Here is a 27,600-nt window from a genome sequence, read left to right as displayed (position 1 = left end):
AAAGCTATGTTTTGTATCAGTGGTTGGCAGGTAGCAAATGAAATTTTCTAGCTAAAATTATTTTGTTTTCCATTGCTGCTCAGCCACAGAATGATAACAGATGAGACCATGAAAAGATACTTCTTGCTTTTGGACAGATATAGGAATATATCGATAGATTATGGTCTTCATCCATTTTTGACAAGGTAACTTGAATGTTTATTCTCTTAAAGGCAATCAGCCAAAATCTGGTGTGATTCACTGCTGTGGAATCCCCTGGGTATAAGTGGCTGCACAGCTGTAAGCTTAGACAGAATTTGCCCAAATGACTTCAATGCGACCAAACGGGAGATGGTCAAAATGATTTGTGGTCAAATAAAAATCAACTTAAACCATTGCTCGGAACTCAAACATGAAGTTGTTTTTTTGTTTTTATTGTTCCAAAAATTCTATTTTCTCCTTTTTCATTTGAGGACCTCTGCACTTCCTGGTTCCAGGTAGAACTGCTATTCAACAAGAAAGTATTTTCAGTTCTTCCCAACATGCTCTAATCTCAAAGTCTTGTCTTGTGAAAATTCCAGCTTAATTTTATGGATGCCTGTGGTTTTCTAAGGTTCAGATAAGCCTCTAAATCCCACATGTTTTGTGGGTTTCCCAATAAACCAAATATTGGCCTGCATGAAAAAGCCAAACAAGTCCCAATTTGTTTTACCCATGTGAGTAGCCCCTGTAAAGTCAGGTTTGAATACCAGATTACCATCCCCTTTCCCACTCTATTTTCCCTTCTTTCTAATAGAAAAAGTGAAGAGTGAAGACACCACAACTTTATTAGGACAGAAACAGCATTTGTTGAAAAATATATAATCTTTCAGCCACCAGTCATTTGGAAGAAGCACTTAGGACTGGGGCACTCCTCTTTAATTTACTCCTCTGGACCAAGTTTCCTTGGGCCACATTGTGTCCAGCTGCTTCATGTGTAAGAGGAGGGCTCAAGAAGTCTCTCCCTGTTGTTCTGCACAGCAGCTGAGTACAACTGAAGTAACTGCAGATCAGACATTTGGAAACCTTTTCTGTAGAATTTAAAAGAGAAAATACTTATGAAACTTGTGCTCAGGCTTTGATAAAATCTCATTCCCAGATTCTCTGGACACATGAGCTGTGCTTGGCACAAGTTTACAAGTATAAAATGACTGTGGTATTTGCCAACACAGACATTAAATAAACAGTATTTAACCCATTGTCAACCACTTTGGGATAACTTGAGAATGAAAAGCCCTGTATCAAATCTGTTATGTTGCAATGACATAACCACTGACCTCCACACACCAACCCTGACAATTATGCTTACTGTCCAGTAGCTGGATGTGCTGAGACAATGTTCATATATTTCTCCTTCAGTTTTTCCTTTCATTGGGAACAATTTTTCATAGAACAACCTCCTGCAACTTATGTGTCAATGCCCTAAGGCCTTTTTACTCATCTAGATTTAAATTAATGACCTCACTGATGGCACCAGCAATTGAACCATCGCTCTCAAGAGCCAAGAACCGCATATTGAATTTGATTAATACTGTTGGCTACTAATTTTCACTTTTAATTAGGTATGACACTATTGTAGGAAGAAAATACTGCAGTGCTTAAAACAAATAGCACGCATCTACAGCAGCATTCTACTGTATGACCCCTGACCTGTTTTATTTAGTTGGGCTGCTACTGAACATTCTTCTACAACATCCACTTGGACTGATAATGAGAAAAATACCACTAGCCTGAACATTTACCTATTAAAATTTAAGGATAATCTAATGTGAATAAGTACTTTGCCAGACAAATGTTATTAGATTACATGATGCATGTACATGTTTAATGACATTGGGTACTGTCCTTTATCTCTTTGAGACATTTATTGGATGAGTGTCATCAGGGCCAGCTCTAACTTTTTTGCTGCCCCAAGCAGCCAAAAAAAAGTGCCGCCCCACCATGACACCCCCCCCCAGCGCCGCCCCGCCCCGCTGAAACACCCCCCCACAGAGTGCCGCGCCGCCGAAACCCCCCTGCCGAGTGCCGCGCCGCCGAACAACCCCCGCACCCCGCTGCGCTGCCAAACACCCCCCGTTCCCCGCCGAGTGCCGTGCTGCTGAACCCCCCTGCGCGGAGCGCTGCCGAACACCCCTGCCCCCCGCGGAGCGCCGCCGAACCCCCCGCCGAGTGCTGCGCCACCGAACATCCCTGAGTGCCGCGCTCCCGAACACCCCCGCCCTCCGCGGAGTGCCGCACTGCTGAACCCCCCACCCCCGCGCGGAGCGCCGCCGAAACCCCCGTGGACCTCCGCACTGCCAAAACCACCACCGAGCGCTGCGCTGCCGAACATCCCCGAGTGCTGTGCTGCTGAACACCCCCCGCCCCCCGTGGAGCGCCGCGCTGCCGAAACCCCACCCCCTGTGCGGAGCACCACCAAACACCCCCCGCGGAGCACCGCACTGCCAAACCACTCCCCGCTGAGGTCCATGCTGCGCTGCTCCCCACTACCCCAAGATTGGCCGCCCCTTACCAGGTGCCGCCCCAAGCACGTTCTTGGTTGGCTGGTGCCTGGAGCCGGCCCTGAGTGTCATGTGACAATAGTGAAGAATCACAGAAAAACCAACATTCTAACACAAGAGGTGATATTATCCCTGAAGCTACTCATGTCTCTGCTTCACAGTAGAGGTTCTGTTGAGAACTCTTCTTTGCCCCTCTGCTGCTTGGCTTCTTGTTATGGCATTAAAGAAACAGCACTCACGTTCTTTCAGTGGGGTTTTGCTAGATTTTGACATCTACACAGCAACTGAGCAATTAGAAAGCAAACATACTTAGCAACGAAAAAAATTAACCCTCCTCATTACATCCTCAAGGATTGGAAGACTGTGCTGATAGTGTTCACAAGACAATGTCGTGGGAGTATTGTGTTCACCCAAAGGCAGGGGTGGCAGGTTTGTAGAAATTTTGGTGATGCCCAGAATGCCCAGAGCCTGCCCCCCCAAACTCTGCCTCCACCTGCCTAAGGCTCTGTGAGGGAGTTTGGGTGGGGGGAGGAGGGCTGGGGTGCAGGTCCTGGGCTGGGGCAGGGGAATAGGGTGTAGGAGGGGTGCAGGGTGCAGGTTCTGGGAGGGAGTTTGGGTGCTGGGTGCAGGCTCTGGGCTGAGGCAGGGGGTGGAGATGGAGGAGGGGGTGAGGGGTGCAAGCTCTGGGAGGGAGTTTAGGGGTGAGAAGGGGTGTGGGGGTGGGAGGTGCAGGAGGAAATTTGTGAGCCAGAGGGTGTGTGTGGGGAGGGGGTATAGGTGCAGACTCTGGAAGTGGATAAGGGGTTCTATGCTTACCTGGGGTACCTCTTCCGGCAGCAGCTCCTAGGCGGGGCAGGCTGGGGGGTCTCCATGTGCTGCTGTCTCCAGGCAGCTTCCCATTGGCTACAGGGGCATTCGGGGCGGGAGCAGTGTGCAGCGGCATAGCCCCCCACAGGCTGCAAGGATGTGCTGGCAGCCATGTGGAATGAGCGTGCTGGAAGCCGCTCAGCCCGCCTGAGCTGTTGCATGGTGGCGGGAGCCCCCAGGCTGTTTTAAATCACCTGGGGGTGGCAGGCAGGGATGGGGCGCGGGGGGGGGAAGGCGGGAAACTTTGCTGGAACTGGGCCCCCGGGCCAGGAATATTCCCAGTGCCCGGGCACCACGGGCCTATAGAACTCACCTCCCATGCCCAAAGGGATACATTTTGGAAAGCACATAGAATTGAACTTCATTGGAAGTTGGGCATACAACTGCCCTTTGTGCCTTTGAAATTGTAGACATCTATACATCTATTGTATACAAATGCATCTATTTGTATACAATAGGTAACTGCAGATGAAAACAGATGATTGTTTGTAACAGGAATACATGCGCTGGCCATAGAGCTACCTCTTGTGTATGTGCCTGTTTTCATTTATGCGTGCCTATGATGGTTGCACAATTTAGGTGACTATTTTTTTAAATCTGGCTCTCAATATCCTTGACATGAAAATGACACATTCTATCAGCATTAGTGGCTACTGTAACCTTATCAAATAGCAGCTTTGTGCTACTTCATGCAACTATGAATAATCCACTTATCAAGCAGATTAGTTATATGAATATTCTAATATGTCTCTACAAAAAATATGGTGCAGTAATAGACTACTCACATTGACTCACAAACAGCAGTAATGGACTACTCAAATTGATATTAATATGGGAGCTTTTTAATGTTATTGATTCATGGAAGAGCTTAACACTGAAGAATTTTCAGCTGAATGTAATTAGTAATATGTTACTAGAGGACAATGTTTTGCACATTAGAATACGGTCACCTGCTCAGCTCAAACAGCACAGAACTGCTGTTTTCTTGACAGCCTTAAAGTCTTTTTCACCTTGTTCAGCCTACCTATGTGGTTATTCACTTATTTGAAAAAGGGCATCTTCTTGAACACGGTATATATATATGATGATCTTTTATATATATATGTATATAAAATCAGACTACAGTGCAGATTTTTATTAAAATATTGCTCTGTGGCCTTTCAGCTATATTCTAATTTTATTTAATATTTCTTTCTACATGTATGCAGAAAATGGCAAGCCAATATTAATAAAAGAGGGCTTACAGGAGTGTGGAATGAGAGCAATAGATCCTTGACAAAAGTTATTTACCTAGCTAGAGTTTCATTTGAAAGTTAACAGAACTCTGTGATGCTTGTATAAAGCAGTGGTCTTAAAACTCTGTTAGACATTTTAACCCACTTTAATTTATTCCATGAAAATTTAATCCCCTGCTGAATGGAGCTGGTGTGAATTTTCAAAAGTCATAATCCACTGAAGTGAAAAATCTTTAATGATGACATAGGCACCAGGCTTCAAGGGTTTAGTTTAAATTCTTTCTAAAAATGTAAAACAGAGGGCAACAGTTAATAGGATATTTCATACAGTTACATTTCAATCCTCCTCCAAATCTTTATAAATTCACTTGCACCTCAACCATTAGAACGATTCTGGCTGAATTTCTCACACTTCTAAGGCAAAAATGAAGAGCTATAAAATCATAATGTGAGGAAGTACTCTGTGTATTGTAACTCAGTTTTCTTTCAGTTTACAGACTATTATATTGCGCATGATGGCATAATGTCTTCTAAACTGAAAGAGAAATGACATGGTTTACAAGCCAAACTGCATACATTCTGACATAATTATTTTATCATGCAAGAAAATGAAAACAAACTACACAACATCAGACACTTTTCTAGCTCTTCTGCTGCTGTGGGAATTTTGCCATTGAATTTAGTGGGGACATTTGTCCCTTAAATTGAAAAGTTATTAATGCTCTCTGTAAAATTGTTCCATAAAAACAATAGTAAATGTATTTTTACTTAATCAGTGATTTTTTTATTATATTATATGACATAATACCTGTAATAGTCACTTGGGGACATATTTTAAAAGATCTTTAGGCACCTGGATATTAAGGATGGAAATAACTTCTTTACCTGACCATCTGCATTAATACTCTATGTCAGATTTTTTGATGAAAACCAAAAATTTTCTGCACAAAGCAGACATGGTCTGCAAAAAAATTTGTTCAATCAAAAATCCAATTTTCCATAGGAAAACAATTTTAATGGAAACAATTTTGACCAGTCCTGCCCAAGATATCTCTGACCCTGTCAGCAATGCTCAGACAATATTTTTACTAGTATGACTGCACATTTCCAGTGTGCAGTAGTTAGCACGGAGGGCATTCCTCAGCCTTAGGGCTCAGAGTATTTTCATTTTCTTATTATCTTTTATTACCCAAGTATAATTTTTTAAGCTGTAATATCCGTTTCCCTTCATTCCTGTGTTTTCTTCTCATGGTACATCAAGGCAGAGAAAAAAGCCCAGGTTCTCTTCCAGGCCCTTTTCTTTTCTAACCTCTTGATTATTTACTTAAGAACTATGAAACAATTTCTAGAGCCAGATCCTCAGATGGTATAGATGGAGCTATGCCATTAATTAATCCAAATGAGGATCTGGGTCTTAGAGTTTAGACACCTTCTGCATCATTGTTTCCTAGGGATCATATTGAGCAGTGTTGATATGAGAAGAACAAGAAATGTGCCCTTTGTTTTGTTTCCCGGGAATGTGCAGTGACATCAACAGCAGAGGATGTTCTAGTGGATTCAGTTGATCATGTGCATTGAGAACTGGAACCTCAGCATGGTGTAACTAACTGAGGTAGTTTCTCCTGCAGTGTGCCATTAAATTGAAACTGTTCTTGGCGGAATCATCTTCCTTGTTTATGGATAAGTAATGTGCATAGTCTCATGCAGCTACTTGACTGAATATCATCAGAAGATGGGGAATGGGATACTTAATGGATGTCCCTGCTCACTTATGGCATTAGAAAAATTCAGCCGAGAATACACTCTGAGGCTGCATATTTTGATAATGTACAGTCAACACATGCACCTCCACCCATCTGGTCATGTAGCAAGAAAGGGTTATAAATAAAAAGATAGGACTCTATGTGAAATATTAATCAGTAGGGCCTTTTGTTTAAATGTGTTTTTCCTCTGCTTTCAAAATATTAATGTGTAATGCATCACAAGGCCTCTTCTGCATTTCATTCCATCTATTATAATCATCTCTCCATCAAATTCTAATGTCAATTTCTTTGTTTAAATTATAATTTGGAATGCCATTGGCATTAGTTTGTGTGCCAACTACTCACTGTGTAATATATATTCATAGTAACAATAGTATCTAGCACTTTCTCTTACCCAGTAGCATTGCCCTATACTACTCATATGGCTCTAGGCTGATCCACTACTACAAAGGTGATCAAAGTACAACAGAGTCCTAAATCTTCAGATCTTCCCATCAACCAATAAACCAAATAATAATGTTTATGGGTGGACATTGGATCTAGGTGAGAATTCTGAGTGCTTGTGTCTCATCATTAGAGTGCCATTTAGACCTATGTTGTGTTCACATTCCTGTACTAGCAAAGTACCTGAAGCATCTGGCCAAGGAGTCAGAATTCTGTGTTGTGCTACCCAGTGAATATGCAAACACTGAGCTGACAAATTCCTACTACGGTATGCCAGCCAAAATTAGATTGGTTTTTTTTGATTAGTTATTTACCTGAAGAGAGAAATTTCCTACCTTGAGTATTAGATTGTTTACATTTCCATTTGCCCTCAAGTATTCATACACTTAGAGGAATAAATACATAATTTCTAAACCAATATTGTAATTATATATAATGAACTGTAATAGATCTACAGTAAAATGAAAGACTAAGAAATCAAGAGTCATTTTGTACCACTAGGATTTTTTAAAAAACTTATCTGATCTCAAGCATCCAGGTTTGGCCTACGATAGGTAATAGGTTCATGTGCATGAGGGATGTCTTTAAATTGAACCCCAAAGGCTTTGAGATAAATGAGTTACCCTCTCTTAAGGAGTCTTAAGTGAGACAATAATGCTCATGAAAAACACATCTAATGAAGTTAATGTCTAATCAGTGACATCTAATGTCACTGTAAAAATGTCTTCAGTCTCTAAAAGGATCAGACAAGACTGGAGTGTTTTGTTGAAACTCAGTGAAACTGGACATACAACTCAATTCCATAGTCATGAAAATATACTTTGTCTCCATAATATAAACTTTGTATATTATTTTCACTGAGAGCACTGTCCAAAATTACAAAAAATATATTGAACAGCAATTTGTCATTATTCATGGGAAAAGGGTGACCAGATGATAGTGTGATTTCTGATACCACGAGGGTCTAATGACTCTATCTAGAGGAAATATGCATTCTCCACCTAAAAGGCCTGAACCAAGGCTCATTATACTCATTGTGAGTCTTTCAGTGACCTCAGTGGGCTTTGGATCAGGCCCCCAAATGTCTTCTACTCTTTGTTGTAGTTCCCTTCTGAACACCTGAAACCTCCCACCATTGTAATTATTTAAAAATTTCAGGAAGCATTTCTTTGTTGAAGAAAAAATCAGATCTTTACTTCATTAATGACATGCATTGTAGTAGGTATACCTGTCAGCATGTCATACTTTATCTATTACTATTTCTCTTATGGTTGTGCCTAAAGCTCCCAATGAAAATCAGAGCTCCTTTGTGCTAGGCACTATATAAATCTATAGTAAGAGACAGTCCAAAGAGCTTCTGTTGATAGAAACTCATAGTACAGATTTTGGCAATGTCGTGTAAAGTACAACCCAAATAAATCTTGACACTTATTGTCCGTGGTAGTTAAATTTACTGTGATGTTTATGTAGGCCCAATGCTAATTATAGGGAATACTACAAATCCCCCATACAGCAAAAACTTACCCAAATAACTTTCCATGTGAGAGGAGTCTCATTGAACTCTACTGCAGTATGGTAAACAATACAGTGCAGAACATATCAAGAATTAAATGGCACCTGATATATATTCAGTGAGATGGGGGGAAGAGAAAGCAAAATGGATGTTATAGTACATGTATTTTTGAACTGTGTGTACATGCTCTAGGGATGAAGACATATTCACAACAAATTGAAATACTTAATATTTTTTGCATTTCATTGAGTATTGGAAATTGGTCCTGTTTTCATGATATTTTTATGCTAAAATGGGACCATTTTCAAGTGCAATAGTTTTCACTCAGGAAGCATGCAAAATGTCATGGGTTTGGATGTTTTCTTACAATTATATTACAGTTTTTGTGACGGTTTTGAGATGGTTGGGTAGATGTGAACACAGATATAACAAAATCATAAAATAAATCCTGCTTTTCCACATAGCTGTATTAGCCAAACTATATACTACATGGCGTGCGCATCTGGGGGGAATACATGTATAGTTATAACACAACACAGTAGTAGTATGGGAAAAAGCTATAGGGTTGCAAACGAGATACTATCATTTTGCAAATACTACTACTTTGATGAGCAATGAATTGTATTGTTAGCCCTTTTGGGTGCTCTTGTACTGTTTAGTCAGACTCTTTGCTCAGATGCCTGACAAGGGAGGGCAGGAGCAGGTCTTTAATCATGAATGCGGCCAGTTACCCAAATAGAAAAATCACAAACAGAGGTCTCAGGGCCAACTGCATGACTAGAAGCTCTTAAACTATTACAAAATCAATGAGAGTAACAATCAATTGCGTTTGTTAGGTCAGATATGAAACAATGTGTCTTGCTTGGAATCTGAAACTTCCATTTAAACTTGAGATATACTAGCTTTTAAAACACTCATGATTTGTAGCCGACAGCAAGTATTTCAGAAATTCCACTTCTTCTCCAGGGTGCTTGGTTTTATGTAGCCTAAAAAAATAGCTTTTCTTCAAAATGAGCTTTATGGTGTTACATCCTGTTATGTGGGAATTTGCTGTTTAATCCTTTGAAATGTAACTCACTGGAACACAAATGTTTTTTAAAAAAAGGAAGGAGAAGAAAAAGCAAGCTGTGAGGAGAGTAAAATATGACAATAAGCAATTTATTTCCTACCTTCAGATTGCAGGCACACTAAATCTGCTAGTTAACTGCTTAGATTCAGACTGGCACATTTCTTCTTTTAACCACATTTCTCCTACTTTGCTCTCACTCCTCATAAGCCTCTGCAAAATTATGTTCTAAGTCTCTCTTCCCATGATATCTTCATTGCTGCTTCATTAACCAGTGCTCCATCAGACCATTTCATTACAGCCTCTCTCCTTGATCACTGCGTTGATGCTAAGACACAGATACAAACCACCTATCAAATGCTAGGTGGTATTTATCCTTCCTGCCATTCAAAAGATGGAAAAATCATCCAAGGAATAAATCCTAAATAAAGAGCACATTCTATTTATTTCTTCTCTTGGGCTCTGTCCCCACCCCAACTTGAAAGGCATTGGTGCTATTCTGCTAATACTCTGACTGACTTAATTTTTTTTTAAAAAGGCTGTCATCATACCTGTCATCCCTTCAAGATGTTCAGTATTCCATGTGGCATGTCTGGGAGGGGGCGCAACTACCCTAGAAAGAGAAATCTGGTCAGCAACACAGTTCAATTCCATGTTCATAAGGATATGGAAATATCTCTGTTATATTCACTGCCTTTCTTTACAAATATCTCTAGATTGCACCAGCAGGAAGGCTTCATGCTATACGTGTTCTCTTGTTTCCACTGAGTTTCAGGGAGTGGGGATATGTCCAGTTCATTTTGATAAAGGGAGGAGGCATTTATAAAAGCAAACAGGATAATGGGATGGCTCCTAAAACACCCATATGATGAAATTACCAACCAGGGCTGCTGTGATGCTCATTGTAGCCAGGCAAAGGAGTTAAGAGCAGTCACAGTCCACTTACAAACCAAGATTGGTCAGCTTACCCTTCAGAAAGTATGACAACGTGTACTTTATTTTTAAAGCTAGAATGGAAAAATGAACATGGCTAGCTTAGGTCTTTTTGCTCTGGTGCTGACAGATGTGAAAAATTGGCCCTGACATTTTTAGATTCCTCAGGATTTCAGGGCAAGGATTTCATGATTTTATAAAACTTTGATCTGTATTTTTGGACAGTTCATTTCACTTAGATAGTCTCACTTTTGTAATCTTCACTTTAGGAGTCAAACACTCACTTGGATTTCTGTGTTGTGTAATTCACTTGTGAATTATGGCTTGGGCTGCACGGTGGTACAGGGATATCAGGCACCCCCTCTGCAGAGCCATTGCATCCACTTTGCATATAGGTGGGGGGGTCTTGGGCAGAGCCTTGGCTTCGGTCCTTCTCAATGTGTTGGATGGCACAGCTATACCACTGCCTTTGGGAGCATATGTTATGCTGGGTATAGAACCAGCACAGCATACTCCTTCTCTGTAGAAGCAGGGGGACCAGGAGGGAAATGTGACTGCTCAAGTCAGTCCAGGGATAACACAGCAATGTGCTGCCTGACATTAATGCAGGGCTCGTGGAAAAGCCGTGATCAAGCCCTTTATTATTCTCTATTATTTAAATTGTAGTATAGCCTAGAAGCCCCAATTAGTCATAGAGTTTTAAGGCCAGAAGGGACCACCAGATAATCTAGTCTGACCTCCTGTCTATCACAGGCCACCACCATCACCCAGCACCCACACACTAAACCCAACAACTGAAATTAGACCAAAGTGTTACAGCCCATAAGAGACTAGACAGTTATGTGCAACATGCAGAGAATAGAAGGGACCAAGGCACCCCAGTGCTTGAGGTCCTGCAATGGCAGGGAAATGATTAAGTGAGGTATACCCACATAATCCTGGCAAGTGACCCGCACCCACACACTGGAGAAAAGGCAACTCCCCGCCCCCAAGTCATTGCCAATATGACATTCCTTCCTGACCCCATATAGGCGATCAGTTAGACCCTGTGCATGCAAACAAGAACTAGCCAGCCAAGCCCCTGAGAGAGAGAATGCTCAGTGCCACCTCAGAGCACTGGCTCTCACTGTCCAATGTCCCATCTCCTGCCATGGCCATCCCTGATGCTTCAGAGGAAGGTGATAAAAAAAGGCTCAGAACAAATATATGGGGGGAATCATTTCTTAACCCCTGAAGGTAGATGGCTGAAAACCTGAAGTGTGAGCGTTAGGAACATAAGATATAAATCAGAAGTGAGTCCCAGGGTCCCAGCCCATCACCAGCATCAGGATCAGAGACCCCGAATGTGCTAGGTACTGTATAAATGCATAAGGATTATTCAGACAAGGGAATTTGCAGTGGAAGAACTGCATTTATTCAGGTGCAGACTTCTAATGCACATTGACACTGGGGGAGATTGCAGCAGCATAGATACATTGTTATTACTCCTTCAGTGTGAAAACCACCCCAGTAAAGTGAGAGCCATGGCATGGTAAGAGACAGTCTCCTCCTTAAAGAGTATATACATTCAATTCAAGCCAAGGCACAACCAGTGAATGTGACAAACCAAAGGGAAAAGTGGGGGAGGGAGGGAGCATGTGGGTATTGAAAATAAGATCACATGCTTACACACACTTGCTACTGCACATGCTCGCTATTGCACAACTTGGTTGTGATGGTTCAACAACATCTTCATTTTTTTTTAAATCAGAAAAATCAGCTATCCCAAACTGGCACACAAAAACAACCATTGGTTGTTGGACTGCTTGCTGACTTCACATTAGAAGTAGGTTTTGGGCTGGGATTTGAAGGGGCTTTATGGATTAATTCAGAAGGGCATTGTATGTGTTAAAGAGAAATAGATTATGACTCCTTGGAAAGACAACACAAATTATCTTCCTGTTCTGTTTTACTTTGAGTATAGAGTATATACTTCAGTTTATCTGTAAAATTAATTTTAACTCTGTTTAATTCTGAACTCCAAAGCTCTTTGGCCTCAGGTGGGAACAATGGGTTTTGTAGATACCTATCTCAATCTGATCTTTTTTTTCCCCCCCAGGTCACATGTGCAAATTTAACAAATGGCGGCAAATCAGAACTTCTAAAATCAGGCAGCTCCAAATCCACACTAAAGCACATATGGACAGAAAGCAGCAAAGACTTGTCCATCAGCCGACTGCTATCACAGACTTTTCATGGCAAAGAAAATGATACAGATTTGGACCTGCGATATGATGCCCCAGAAACGTATTCTGAGCAAGATCTCTGGGATTGGCTGAGGAACTCCACAGATCTTCAAGAGTCTCGACCCAGAGCAAAGAGACGGCCCATTGTCAAGACTGGGAAATTTAAGAAAATGTTTGGCTGGGGCGACTTTCATTCCAACATCAAAACTGTGAAGTTAAACCTTTTAATAACTGGGAAAATTGTTGATCATGGCAATGGGACGTTTAGCGTTTATTTCAGGCACAATTCCACTGGCCAAGGGAATGTATCTGTGAGCCTGGTGCCCCCAACCAAAATAGTGGAATTTGACTTGGCACAACAAACAGTGATTGATGCCAAAGATTCCAAGTCCTTTAACTGTCGCATCGAATATGAAAAGGTTGACAAGGCCACCAAGAACACACTCTGCAACTATGACCCTTCAAAAACATGTTATCAGGAGCAGACCCAAAGTCATGTGTCATGGCTCTGCTCCAAGCCCTTTAAAGTAATCTGTATTTACATTTCCTTTTATAGTACAGATTATAAACTAGTACAGAAGGTGTGTCCTGATTACAACTACCACAGTGACACGCCCTACTTCCCTTCAGGTTGAGAATGAACAACATGTGTCTGAGACTGAAGCCTGAGGAATAAAAGAGGTCATATGACAGGGCTGTTACCTCAAAGAAGAAGGCCACCCCATTGCCTGGAATGTGTCTACACTCTGCTGCTGTTGCTGTCAAATGGCTGCAAATATGTTAGTGGAAAACAATCTAATGTAATTTCTGCCCAGTCAGCTCCATGTATCAGTCTAGTTGTAAATCACTATGGATTCGAAATAAAACCACACAGACACGCACTCTTTTCAGCTCACACCTATTAAGATTCCTGTTAAGAGGGCTGTCTTTGTCTGATACATATTGTTTCAGGATAACCTATCATCAAGCCAAAAGGATTAACTAGACAGAGAATGGTTTCTAACACAAACTGTTATGGAAATCTCCTTGAAAGTCTTGAATACATGCCAATCAATAATCCCCACTCATGCATTCTACTGCTTAGACTAGCTGTACTGGTAAATAATACTATAGGAGTAAATGCTTGTTAAAATGGGGAAAAAATGTGTGTCTAGAGTTCAGTATTTCTTATTATATGAACACAGCAAAGCATAGTGACTTTTTTTCCAGCATACAGTAGGCACATTCAAGGTGGCGTTAGGTGGCTCTTTTTCTGTGGAGGGAGCCTATTACTAGTAAAGATGAGCAGACATTTGGAATTTACATGTGGGCAGACATTATGGTTTCATATTTCTTCACTGAACATTTAAATTGGCAGAGTTGAGACCAGCTGAGCTACTTAAAAACTCTCCAACTGTTCTGCAAGAAGGAAAATGCCTGATAGACAACATGTAAGTTATAAGTGGCTGTCTTATCTTTATTACAAATATTGTAACAAATTCAATATCCTAGTCTTCATTTGTATGAATGGTTTGTATTGTACATAGTTTAACCAGTGTTATTTGAACTGCTTATTAATATTAACTTGTAATTGTCTCTCTGCTTGTTATTGGTTAAAAACAATCAAGGAAATGAGGAATCCATTTTATCAATGTAGCTGTAAACTCCATTAAAAAGACAGAATTATGTACAAAGCATTTATTCAGCTAAAGTATTGTTGAGAGCTATACATATACAACATTACGGTCTGTCTGTATTTAGATATTTTATTTCCAGACAAAAAATGAACTGTACATAAAAATAAAATACTTAAAGTTGAGTTTCAATATGTACTGTGTAGATGGTGGCTTAAATGGTCCAACAAGAAGACTATGCTCAAACTCCATCATGGTTTTCAATCTTGCGTCTTCAAATTTGTGCAGAATTATCCCAAGTTATAGCAAGCAGGCAGATCTCAATGCCGTCATAGGGCCTTGTTGACTTCAGCGGGAGTCATCCCTCAAAGAACAATTTGCAGGAGCAGGTCCTAAATTATTATTAGTCATAAATGAAAGCAACTTACCAATTTAAAAGTGGGAAAAGTTGTTCTCTCTGTGTGTGCACAAGTCTGCCTTTGTCTTAATTATAACCTAGTGTAGGCACAGACCTCCTTGTATGTAGTGGAAGAGTTTTATTCCTCTAATAGGAAAGCAATTGATTGTACATCATTTTTGTGCATAGTGGCACACTTTGTCTCCAGCTTCCAGCTATTCAACCACAATAACTTCACTGGTATGTTTATACCTAATTGAAGGCTGTATTGAAAGGATCTCAGATTCCCTTTCATTTCTCTTAGGATTACCATTTGTGCCCACCCACACATGAATTTTATCCTTCGCTCCTAGATGGCTGCCAAAGCTGTGCTGAGAAAAGTCTATGCAGGAAACAAAGAGAAGCCTTTCCAAAGCCCAGACATGCACTTCTAATGCTCCGGAGATTCAAAGGTCCAAGAAGTGAGAAATCAGTGACCACTTCCAATCCCATGTTGAATTGCCTGGGACTTAAATCAAGATCCTAGATGAATCTTTTGTCACCTTAACCCTCTTACTAAAGAATAGTATGAAAATGAAACAAATGAATAAAACTAATGACAAATGTTTATACCATTGACTATAAGTGAAGGAGAGGCTTCCACAGTATCAAGTCTTTAATTCCTTGGAAACAATATGATAATGGAAATTATTTCTTCATCATACGAGAGGACAATCTTATCACCCTGGATCTGCGAACTCTGCACAGTTTTGGAGAAAGAGATGGTCCGAGCCATAAAGTTCACATTCTGATCCACATTTCCACAATGTCTGGGAATACGCAGAGCCAGGATTTTGCTTCTGCTTCACCTCTGCTAGTAATTGTGAATCGACTGCTAGTGATTCATGATTTGTGTTGTGTGAAAAATATCTGTTCTGCATATTAAAATATTTAAAGTTGAAGTAGTCCACACTAAGGACGGGCTCCATGTTGAAGTCAACAGAGCCAGGATTTCACCTTAGGAGTATGTAAAATACCAGTATTAAACATTATTAGTAACCATTATAATGATTAATAAGCATATACACAGGGCATGAGTCTCCAGTGACCTGCACTTTTTGTAGTCATTTATATTTGTGCAAAGTGGGTGTAAAATGTTATCACTGGTAGTAATGTATATCAGTTTTGTATGTCCACTCAGTGGTCACCATTTTCAGTTTTTTCCTACCCTTTTAAAAAAAAACTTTCTAACTTATGCAATATATACATGGTTGCTTACTATATACCAACAGCACAACCACTACCAATATAAAAACATGCCAACCAATGGATAGTGAGTGAGTCAACTTCTTCTAACATTGGAAGCTTTATACTTTTTGCTGCTTCTGTCACTCTCATTAATACTATTTTCCTTAACTGTTTTCTTTTGAATTGACTACTGTTTTTCATGAACTTACTTGACTTTGGACTGGGAATAGTCCTTTTAGTTGATCTGGATGTGAATTAGTGATGTGAGTATGCATTATAACACAGTGCATTGCTGAGATACCTAGTTTCTTCACAAGAATCTCTTGGCAAAATATTGCATGTGAGGTAAACTTGCTGAAACATGGTTTTAGTTTTCCCATGTGAAAATTGAATCTAATGAATGTAAATACATAGTGCCCTGGCTCTGTTAGACAATGTACTTCTGGGTAACTGGGTCTGTGAGTCAGCAGTGCTTAATTAGACCAGGCAACTTCGGATCACAAATCTCTGGCATAAGAAAGATTTTGGGTGTCGCACATTTTCTTTCTAAATATACATATTTTGGAACTGAAAGGGGCGATGTTTGGTTTTTAAAAGCCAGGCTATTGAGTATTTTCTTTGTTTGCTTCTTCTTCTGTTTTAATGTTTCAAAATTGTCTCATGCTTTTTATCATTATTTTACTATGTATGGAAGGGATTGTTTGATAATGGGGTAAGGGACTCCAAAATACTTGCTACTGACCAACCATTATTACAAAGTGACTAAAATGGCACAAGAATGTATGGTATGAGTCACAGTATGTATCCTCATATGAATAAAAAATCCAAGATGGTGAGGTATTGATTGCACTAGATCAGATGGTAACATAGTCAGCTAAGAGCTGACTGGTTCAATGCTAAGGTATTAGTGGCATTAGTGATACTGGAATGAAGAAAGGAACTCTGAAGACAGGAAACAGGGATATACAGAAACAGTGCGGGCTTTACTTTCCAGTGCTGGATCACAGTGCTAAACTTTTATGGAAAATGGGAACATCTTCAGTTTATGTAATGACAGTGAATATTTTAAAAATCTATGTCAGAGACAGAATATCCTTCTTCGTCTCTCCTTGTTGAGGCTTCACTTGTACTGTTGTAATATAGCCTGGCCCCCTCCCAACCATCCCAACCATGCACTGATGAAAAGCAGCTCTTTGAACTTTATCTTTGTTTGCTTAAAATGTGTGACTTCCAAACTAGTGGAATTCAATGGGAACTCCTTATAATGAACTGAGAAATAGCAAAAATTCCATTCATGGTAGAGTGGAATGGAAGTCTCAGATTGTTTCAGTTCATACCACTATGCAGATATATAAATATTTGTTCATAGAGATGTTTTATAAAAAAAGTCTTCACTCTAAGAAGGTTATACTGTAATTCAATGGGAGGATCCTCATGTATTCTCATTCAGAATTCTATACTCTAATTTGGAATTCTCTAGGTAAGCCAAATTGCTATGAAAACAACCTGTTAGATGACTGTGTAGGTAAACATGCATTGCAATGAATCCTTGTTTCTGACTTGGACAGCCACTAGAAATGGACAACCTCCTTCTGCTCCCTTTACCATTTTGACTGAAGGACAGTGCTTGCCTGATAATATTGAATTGCAACTTCAGCACTATATGTGACATCCATGCCTTTCTGGATCATACTAAACAGAGCCTAAAACTTGAAAGGAATATTCCATCCCTAGTGAACTGTATTTGATTCTGTATTTAACATTGACATGGATTTTAGGTCAAAAGAGATGCAGTTCTATAGTTCATTAATATGATCATGTCAAAACATGGAGGTGTCAAGGAACCAAGATTTCCACTGACTTTAATGGGTATTGGATTGGAACCCCAAAACTATTGTATGTAAATAAGACAAATTGAGTGAATTTATGTATTAAATATTACATAATGTGTAAAAATCCTATCCCCGCTCTTTTCTCAGATCAGTCCTTGAAAAGAGCGCAAATAGTGAACATTAAAATTATCAAGCCATTCAGTCTACCTTTTCTAAATAGACCATAGATGATCCATATGTTATTTTCATGACACATATGTATCCTGGACCTCCTTAAAAAGTTGCCATTTCATAGAATCATAGAACTGGAAGGGACCTCGAGAGGTCATCTAGTCCAGTCCCCTGCACTTGTGGCAGGACTAAGTATTATCTAGACCAGGGGTCGGCAACGTTCAGCACGCGGCTCGCCAGGGTAAGCACCCTGGCAGGCCGGGCCAGTTTTATTTACCTGCTGACGTGGCAGGTTTGGCCGATCGCGGCCCCCACTGACCGCAGTTTGCCATACCGGGCCAATGGGGGCGTCGAGAAGCCGCGGCCAGCACATCGCTCGCCCGCGCCGCTTCTCGCTGCCCCCATTGGCCCAGGATGGCAAACCGCGGCCAGTGGAGGCCGCGATCGGCCGAACCTGCCGCGTCAGCGGGTAAATAAAACTGGCCCGGCCTGCCAGGGTGCTTACCCTGGCGAGCCGCGTGCTGAACGTTGCCGACCCCTGATCTAGACCATTTCTGACAGGTGTTTGTCTAACTTGCTCTTAAAAATCTCCAATGGTGGAGACTCCACAACCTCCCTAGGCAATTTATTCCACTCTGACAGTTAGGAAGTTTTTCCTAATGTCCAACCTAAACTTCTCTTGCTGCAATTTAAGCCCATTGCTTCTTGTCCTATCACCAGAGGTTAAGAAAAACAAATTGTCTTCCTCCTCCTTGTAACAACCTTTTACATACACCTCTACCTCGATATAACGCTGTCCTCGGGAGCCCAAAAATCTTACCACGTTATAGGTGAAACCGCGTTATATCAAACTTGCTTTGATCCACTGGAGTGCACAGCCCCGCCCCCCCCCTGGAGCTCTGCTTTACCGCGTTATATCCGAAATCGTGTTATATCGGGTCGCGTTATAGCAGGGTAGAGATGTACTTGAAAACTGTTATGTCCCCTCTCAGTCTTCTCTTTTCCAGACTAAACGAAACCAATGTTTTCAATTTTCCCTCATAAGTCATTTTTTCTAGACCTTTAATCATTTTTGTCTCTCTTCTCTGGACTCTTTCCAATTTGTCCACATCCTTCCTGAAATGTCGTGGCCAGAACTGGACATAGTACTCCAGTTGAAGCCTAATCAGTGTGGAGTAGAGCCAAAGAATTACTTCTCGTGTCTTGCTTACAACACTACTGCTAATACATCCCAGAATGGTGTTCGCTTTTTTTGCAATAGCGTTACATTGTTGAATCATATTTAGCTTGTAGTCCACTATGACCCCCAGGTCCCTTTCTGTAGTACTCCTTTCTAGGCAGTCATTTCCCATTTTGTATGTGTGCAACTGATTGTTCCTTCCTAAATGGAGTATTTTGCATTTGTCCTTATTTAATTTCATCCTATTTACTTCAGACCATTTCTTCAGTTTGTCCTGATCATATTGAATTTTAATCCTATCCTCCAAAGCACTTGCAACCCCTCCCAGCTTGGTATAATTCGTAAACTTTATAAGTGTACTCTCTATGCCACTATCTAAATCATTGATGAAGATATTGAACAGAGACGGACCCAGAACCAATCCCTGTGGGACCCCACTCGTTAAGCCCTTCCAGCATGACTGTGAACCAGTGATAACTACTCTCTGGGAACAGTTTTCCAACCAGTTTTGCACCCACCTTATAGTAGCTCCATCTAGGTTGCATTTCCCTAGTTTGTTTATGAGAAGGTCATGCGAGACAGTATCAAAAGGTTTACAAAGGCAAGATATACCACGTCTACTGCTTCCCCCCTATCCACAAGGCTGTTACCCTGTCAAAGAAAGCTATTGGGTTGGTTTGACAAGATTTGTTTTTGAAAAATCCATGCTGACTGTTACTTATCACCTTATTTTCTTCTAGATGTTTGCAAATTGATTGCTTAACTATTTGTTCCATTATTTTTCCGCGTACAGAAGTTAAGCTGACTGGTCTGTAATTCCCTGGGTTGTCCTTATTTCTCTTTTTATAGATTGGCACTATATTTGCCCTTTCCCAGTCTTCTGGAATCTCTCCTGTCTTCCATGACTTTTCAAAGATAATCGCTAATGGCTCAGATATCTCCTCAGTCAGCTTCTTGAGTATGCTAGGATGCATTTAATCAGGCCCTGGTTAGTTGAAGACATCTAATTTGTCTAAGTAATTTTTAACTTGTTCTTTCCTATTTTAGCCTCTTCTGATCCTACCTCATTTTCACTGGCATTCGCTATGTTAGATGTCCAATCACCACCAATCTTCTTGGTGAAAACCAAAACAAATAAGTCATTAAGCACCTCTGCCATTTCCAAATTCTGTTATTATTTCCCCCCACCTCATTGAGTAACGGGCCTACTCAGTCCTTGGTCTTTCATTTGCTTCTAACCTATTTGTAGAATGTTTTCTTGTTACCCTTTGTCTCTCTAGCTACTTTGATCTCGTTTTGTGCCTCGACCTTTCTAATTTTGTCCCTATGTACTTGTGTTATTTGTTCATATTCATCCTTTGTAATTTAACCTAGTTTCTACTTTTTGTAAGACTCTTTTTTGATTTGTGAAATCTCTAATGAAAACTTGCTCAGAATATCTGTATTCTTGTCAAAGACTGTGTGCCTTAAAAGCAGCAAAATAATAATAATTTTATTTAACTTTTAAATTGCAGTAGAGTCTAGAGGCCAACCAAGTCAGGGTTCCAATTTAAGAGACACTGTACAAACATATAGAAAATAGCATCCCCCTCCCCCAAAGAACTTACAATTTTGAAAACACTAGACAGCAAAGATATTGTAAATTGTGTATACACAATTTTAGTGGTATGATTAATATAATTCTCTATATTTTCAACAAAAAATTATACATTTCTCAAAGATACTCCAAACCGCTATCCAATATTTTTGAATATTTTAGCTTACAAGCCTTCCTGACTTTTTGTAAAACTTCTCTTCCATCTATAGCAGTGTTGGGTGCACCACAAAAGGTTAAGAGGTTTGATTGATTTTGCAGAAGCAAAAGTTTGAAGACCTGAGTTTCACTTACACTTAAGGCCCTTTTGTGAGTCAGAACATTTCCTGCAATCTTTTTAATGTACTACCATTAAGTGCCACTTCCAAATCCAAAAACTTTCAGATACAACAAGCAAGTAAATACATGAGGGTCTCATACTATTGACTAAGAGAAAATAAGGGCAATTTTAAACCATAGTCATTTCTCTTACTGCAGTGATGCTAAAAACAACAAATGGGTTTATTCTCAAGATAATTTTGAGTACATCCATGTCTACAGCGATGTTTAACTCCTATCTTTTTTTGTTGCTTGTGAAATAAACACTTGTTAAAATTCAACAGCCACATTTCTAAGGGGCAAATAAATTCCCAGGACTGTGGAAATATTGCATTCACTTGGGTATTATGCACCTGATAGCGTCTGCTGATAAGTATTACACAGTCTCTCCAAAAGGGTAACAGCTTCCTCTGGGCAAAATAAAACCTTTTAATTACTTTCTACTTTTCCTGCTAATTAACTAAAATGTTATCATTACCCAAACTAACAAATAGATCACCTGTTCTGTGAAGGAGTTTATTTTTTCTCATTAAAATGTTAAACATTTCCCTTCAACTTGTTTATTTCACTTGTGCTGTACAGTCGGCAGTTCTCTAGTTCAACTTAGATGGATGTCAAAGGAGTGGAATAAGTGATGCTAAATCATTTATCTTAGTCATTCAGAAGAATACAAATATATTAAAAAAAAAATCTCAGATACTTGTGATCGCTTCAGAGCGGGACCAGACCAGCTGCTCACTGCAACTCCAGTCCTAATTAACAGCAGAAAAAAAAATCTACAGGATGATTAAGTAAAGTTAAAGATGTGAGACAAACTGACAAAAGCCAAGGCAATTACAAGTTAAACCTGACACTCCATTCTGCATTCATCTACGTCGTGCATGGGTATTGCAGTACAGATGGCATGAAAATCAGTGTAAATCATAACCCCTCTTTTGCTGGTGTGGGGTGCCTGGTAGCAGAACCAATTTAGTTCCTTGTCAAAGGCAGGTTTTGTGAAGATGGGCTACACAGGAGGCATACATCCCTTGCATAAAGTGAAGCAGAGTTTTGTGGTGGCTTGTGTGGGATATCGCCGCACAGATGCTATGAATGTTGCACTTCTTCATCTAGGTTATTCAGTTCCTGGTACAAGATGCATAAACCTCAAGCTGAGCAAAAATGGAAGTGCCAGTTATTGGTGGAGAAGGGATCTGAAACAATAAAAGTGTGACAATACATAATAATTACCATGACTGTTGTGAAGCAAAACAATGTTTATAAAGGTAGGGGGCGAGGCTAGATCTACTACTAGGTGATGCAGTATGTGCTAAGTACAACTTTGCTAACCATAATGGTAAATATTAAGAGCAGAGAGAGGAACTGGGGCAAGCCGGAAGATCTGCAAAACATCCCCATTCTGTTCCTGCAGAGATAGAGGACTATGAAGATGCCAGGAGGCCTGGTGGGGAAGAAGTTTCCATTCCCTTCCATTACACAGCCCCATATTCAAGCTGTGCTCTCATTGGGAGGATTTGAGCCTTACTGATCTAAGACTTACACTCTGTCTACTATAGGCAAAACAGGTGAAGGCACAGATGGATGGTGGTTCACGTTAAACTTTACATTTCCTTGTCTTTGTCATACATTTAACATAATTTATGTAAAAGCAGATATTTTATACTGCAGGTGTCAATTGATTTGTCTTTGTTTAATGGTAGTTTCTTATTTAGGGCTAGTATACAACGTAAGTATTCATGAAAGATTCAATATCAAGAAAATTTCAGAGTAGAGATACAGGTTAGGTATATAACCCTCTCTCCCATTTCCTAAGATCTCTTTACCACCCATGAGTTCATGGGAATTCACTTTACATTGGAGTGATCAGTCCCTTTCTAGTTTTGATTGATGATTTTTTCAATAGTATTTATAGTAAGAAAAGTCTCTATCTGGCACTTAAGTTCTGAACCCAGCTGCTCCTGTCAAGACATATTTTATTTGTTTGCTAAAAATCAAATAGTTTTTAGTATTTGCAGCACCCCAAAAAAGCAAGATTTATTTATCCACGATCAACAGTATTGCCAGCTATACGCAGACTGCACAACAGTTATTGCTGATTATGAGTGAAGCAGAAATAACACAGCTTGTCAGGAACCATGATGATCTTGAAGAGATGACACGTATAGTTTTGTTCTATTTTTCAATTGGGGGTCAGGGAGAGGCAGATACCTAAGAAACTCTCACCCTAAATTTCCATCTTTGAAGCCCTGCCTCATAGCTATCATGATCCTGCTATGGAGGACTAGACAGGATTCTCTGTATTAGCTATTAGCTTTGCTCCTTAAATCCCTGAAAGGGGTTGCTGTTGTGTGATGCAAGTTACTCCTTCAAAGAGGAAGAGACCAACATTTTAAAAATTTGGGTGGGTGAAATTATGCACATAAGTTCTTATTTCAGTAATAACCTTCAGGCAACTCAGTTTTTAAAATTTGCCCTGGGTATGTTGTGTCAGCAGTGCTGTTGGCACATGGATAAGAGTTTGACAGCTTGATTCCAAATTGGATCTTCCACAAGGTTGTGCACAGCACTACTATTGGACCAAACAAAACAAACAAAAAATTCAACTTTAAATGTAACCTTATCTGAAGATGGTTAGGTTAGTGAGCCACAGAGAACAAAAGTGATATCAACAGTTGCTGTGTAACTAAATGTATTCACTTTGGGCTATATCATTATAAAATTATTTCAATAATCCCATTGAAGTAGATGGGACTACTTTGCTATCCAGCCTGCATAAGTGTATCAGAATCTGTTCATTCGAGAAGATCCAAAACAGGGTGTGTGGTGGTGGTATTTTTATTGTTTTTTTTTCTAAATATACTAACTGCCACTGCTTTAATCAAAGATATTATAAATAGAGTTTCTATCAGATGCCTTAATCCATCTCTCTACCAATTCAAGAGATTGTTTCCTACAATGCATTTCTTGGTGTTTTTGTCCAGTCTCATTCTAAAAGTCCCAAGGAAGTGAGCTTCTGTCTTTTTCCTAAGGAAGACTATACCACTGTCTAATACAGCTGACTGTCAGAAAGCTTTTTCCTTATGTTAAGCTAAAACTTCCCTTTTCCAGTTCATTCTTTTAGTTCTAGTTAAACCCCATGATTCACACTAAGTTCTCATTGTTTCAACCCTTCAAACACTTGTAGACTTATTATATCTCTTCTTAAGTTATCTAGCCAAACTATCTGTATTTCTGCCATTTAATCACCTTTCCCCAATCCAGTCCTTCCAGTGCCCTGATCATTTTTTGTTACTTTTCTTTGAACTTCTGCCAGTTTGTCAACACATTTCTCGTAATGAGATGCCTACAAATGGATGCATCATTCCAGGTGAAATCCCACCAAAGCTGAGTAGGACTATTACCTTCCTGCTCTGTGATTAAATGCCTCTGTGCATGCAGCCCCAAATCACATTGAAAGCTCATGTCAGATTGGTTGTTCATGATCACTTCTAATATTGGGTTTCACTGTTGCCCAGGTCTCTTCCTCTTATTCAGTATCTATGTTTTAGATTAGTTTTTCTCAAGGGCATTAGCAGACATTTTCTTAACTTGTTATTTCCTACAGCTGTTTCCTCTCTGGAGCCCCCTTTCTATTATACTTCTGTCCTCTCTGGTATGTCACACCTCCTCCTTATCTAATGTCACCTGTGAACTTCACTACTGTGCTTATTCTCACTTCCAAATAATTGATTAAAATGTTAAACAAGAGCAGTCCCTGCAATGATCGCTCCTGTGCCCCATTGGCCCCTCGCCATTTATCATTTCCCTTCATTTAGGGTCATTGAGCCATTTTTAGTACACACAATAGTATTTTAAACTAGGTCAATTAGGATTACTTTTCCACTTGAGAGATATGTAATCATCTGCTTTACTAAAATCCATCTAATAGGATGAATGCATCAACTAATTTTGTAATACTGCACACCAACAACCATCAATGTTACATACAATTATTCCTTATCTGAGGATTTAAGTGTAATCTAAAGTGGGGAAGGGGGTTCCTAATCACAGTGGGGAAACAGCTACAGAAAGGTTAAAGGACAGATTTTCAAAGATACTTAGGTGCCTAAAGTGTAGTTATAAAGAACCTCAGTGATTTGCTCAGTGTCAGAGCAAATCAATGATACAGTTGGGAAGAGAACCCAGAAATTCAGATTTCTGCTCCACTGTTAACTACCAGATACATCTTTCTTTTACTTTACTAGTATCAGCTGTTTCCTACCTGTACTCTGCCTCAGTCAAATGAAAACATAACAGGAAGTTATAACATAGAGCTTCAATAGCCAACTTATGATTTCTTTCTGTCTCACACTTCCTGTCCTAAAAGAAAATGCCCTTAGACTGCTTTCCTGTTCCCTACTCATATATGGTTCAGAACACCTGGTGGCGAGTTGCCAACTGAAGATAATTAGCTGTCACTTATCACCAGTTATCTTTTCACATGGCTCATTTACAAATTTCTGGAACTTTTAGTTTACTCATCTAGCATATCCTAAACCTTCTCTCCCTGGCAGAAAATGAGGAAGTAGCCATTCCACTAGATACTAACCGTTTCACCTGCCAGCTTTGGTTGTGTTCCATCTATCATCAGTGTGGGACATATTGCAGTAAATGCACAGGCTGTCTGATGTGCTTCCTCATTTAGCTCAATTGATTCCTGATTCAGGACACATTCACCTCATTGTAACATGCAAGCTGAGCATATCTGCTATAGAAATCACTGATGGAGAATACAAACACCAAATCCTCTAAAACACCAGTTAAATTACCAAATACAAATGATGGAGATTGCCTCCTTTGTAAATTTTAGCCTAGTGGTTATGGTATTCACCTTGCATGTGGGAGACCATAGTTCAATTTCCTTCTCTGTCTCATAAGGAAGAGGGATTTGAACAGCGGTCTCCTATCTCTCCGATAAGTGCTCAAGCCACGGGACTATGGCTCCATCAATCTCTCCTGTTGAAGATGTTCTACTGTGTATTGCTAATTAAATATTAAGTGGGCAAGAGTGATAATGACTGTATAGTCCAGTGGTTTTAGTACTCACCTGAGAAGCAGGAAACTACTCTTCAAATCCCCTTTTCTCATCAGGCAGAGAGGGGAATTGAACTGGGGTTTACCACAATCTAGGTGAGTGCCCCAATACAGTGGGCTAAAGAGTATAGGAGTACCCCCTCATCTTGACCTCCCCCTTGTGGATTCTGGTTTGAATAGCTGTGAGAGACAGGATTAGAATCCAGGTCCCCCTCCATCTTGGGCTCTATTCATTGACCTCTATACAGTCAGAAACAGTGTAGTTGATTGGCCAGATTTAAATTCAGGTCTCTAAAGATGACTTATTGCTAGTATAGTAACAATGCCTGAACTCTTTTTTTTTTATTTTTGGTTTCCAAAAATATATCCATATCCCTCCCTTTTCCACCCAAATTTACGATACCAGCTCTTCCCAGTCTGTAAATCACCTTAGGCCTGAACAGGTGGAGGCTTAATGGTACCACAATTAACAAACTGGTATTTCTACAGTGGTACTTTTCAGACCACATTCACACAGTTTAATGAAATGAATATGCAGGGACTAAACAGAACATTGATTACTGACTAAAAGTGAGAACTGTCATGTATCAAGGGAACCAGCAATTTTTATCTTTTGTCTGCCTCGGGGAAAGGAAAGAGAGAAACTTTGCTTTTGTACCCGAGTGTATTTTTGAGCGTAAATTTGAGGCAGAAAAGTCCCTCTTCCTGGAACTAGTTAGTACTAGTAAAGGCCTAATTCTATGCCACATTAATAAGTAACAAGTGAAGCAATTTTCCAAAGAAGGAGAAGATCTGTAGTCTCTTTCGGGGTCATGCTGCCAAATCCTGATGGATTAGAAAGAGCCCTGTGCATTCCTGCTGCTGGCATGTGTGTATTAGAAATACCAGCATTGCACCACAGAAGTCCTAATTTGAAGAAATGGCTTTTGTAAAAACAAGGCAATCTCCTACATTGTAAGGGCACCATATGGCTAAAATAAGCTATGCATGGTTGCAAAGGATTTTAATCTTTTCATCAACGCAATGATTTTGACCTTTAAAAATGTTCTTTGATTGCGATCTTTAATTTTAGGTCATTTAGTTTTAAATGGAGTTGCTCCTTGTTGATAAGCTTTTAAATGCAAATATATGGATGACAGAAACCTACCTGAGGCTACTCTTTACATTGTTTTATTATTTGTTAATATCTATCTAAGGCACTTGTATGGACCCTATTGCTGTCATATCTAAGAGTCTCATAATCTTTACTGTATTTATCCTCACAACACCCAGTGAGGTAGGGAAGTACTATTATCTCCCTTTTACAGATGGGGAATTGAGGCCCACAGGCCCAGATCCTCAAAGGTATTAGGTGCCTAACTCCCATTGATTTCAATGGGAGTGCAGCACCTACGTATATTTGAAGATCTGGGCCTAAGTGACAGGAAGACTATGGGACTTGAATATTCATACAAGGTAGCACTCACTAGCTGCAGTCAGGATGACAGCCCCATTGTGCAAGGTGCTCTGTAAACCCATACAAAGGCAAGGTCTCTGCAGCCAGGAGTTTATAATGTTAGCGAAGTGACATATGAAGGGCATGGAGAGGGAAGGATGCAATCAGATCAATACAATTTTATATACATATTTT

At 40.0% G+C, this 27,600-nt stretch overlaps 1 protein-coding gene across 5 annotated transcripts in view; it reads left to right on the top strand.

Moving 5' to 3' along the window:
* The window catches only part of NXPH1 (neurexophilin 1), a 169,585-nt gene extending 155,215 nt beyond the window's left edge, over window positions 1-14,370 (top strand). For all 5 annotated transcript variants that reach the window (XM_054016995.1, XM_054016992.1, XM_054016993.1 and 2 more), the window contains one exon: window positions 12,439-14,370. In XM_054016995.1, coding sequence (XP_053872970.1) covers window positions 12,439-13,200 — 762 coding nt within the window. In that variant the 3' untranslated portion in view covers window positions 13,201-14,370. The remainder of the gene's footprint in view (window positions 1-12,438) is intronic.
* Window positions 14,371-27,600: the final 13,230 nt, after the last annotated feature.

This window comes from Malaclemys terrapin, chromosome 2, assembly GCF_027887155.1.
Source record: "Malaclemys terrapin pileata isolate rMalTer1 chromosome 2, rMalTer1.hap1, whole genome shotgun sequence".
NCBI lineage: Eukaryota > Metazoa > Chordata > Testudines > Emydidae > Malaclemys > Malaclemys terrapin.
The sequence above is the reverse complement of the archived record's forward strand: the minus strand, read 5'-3'. Positions and strand labels throughout refer to the sequence as shown.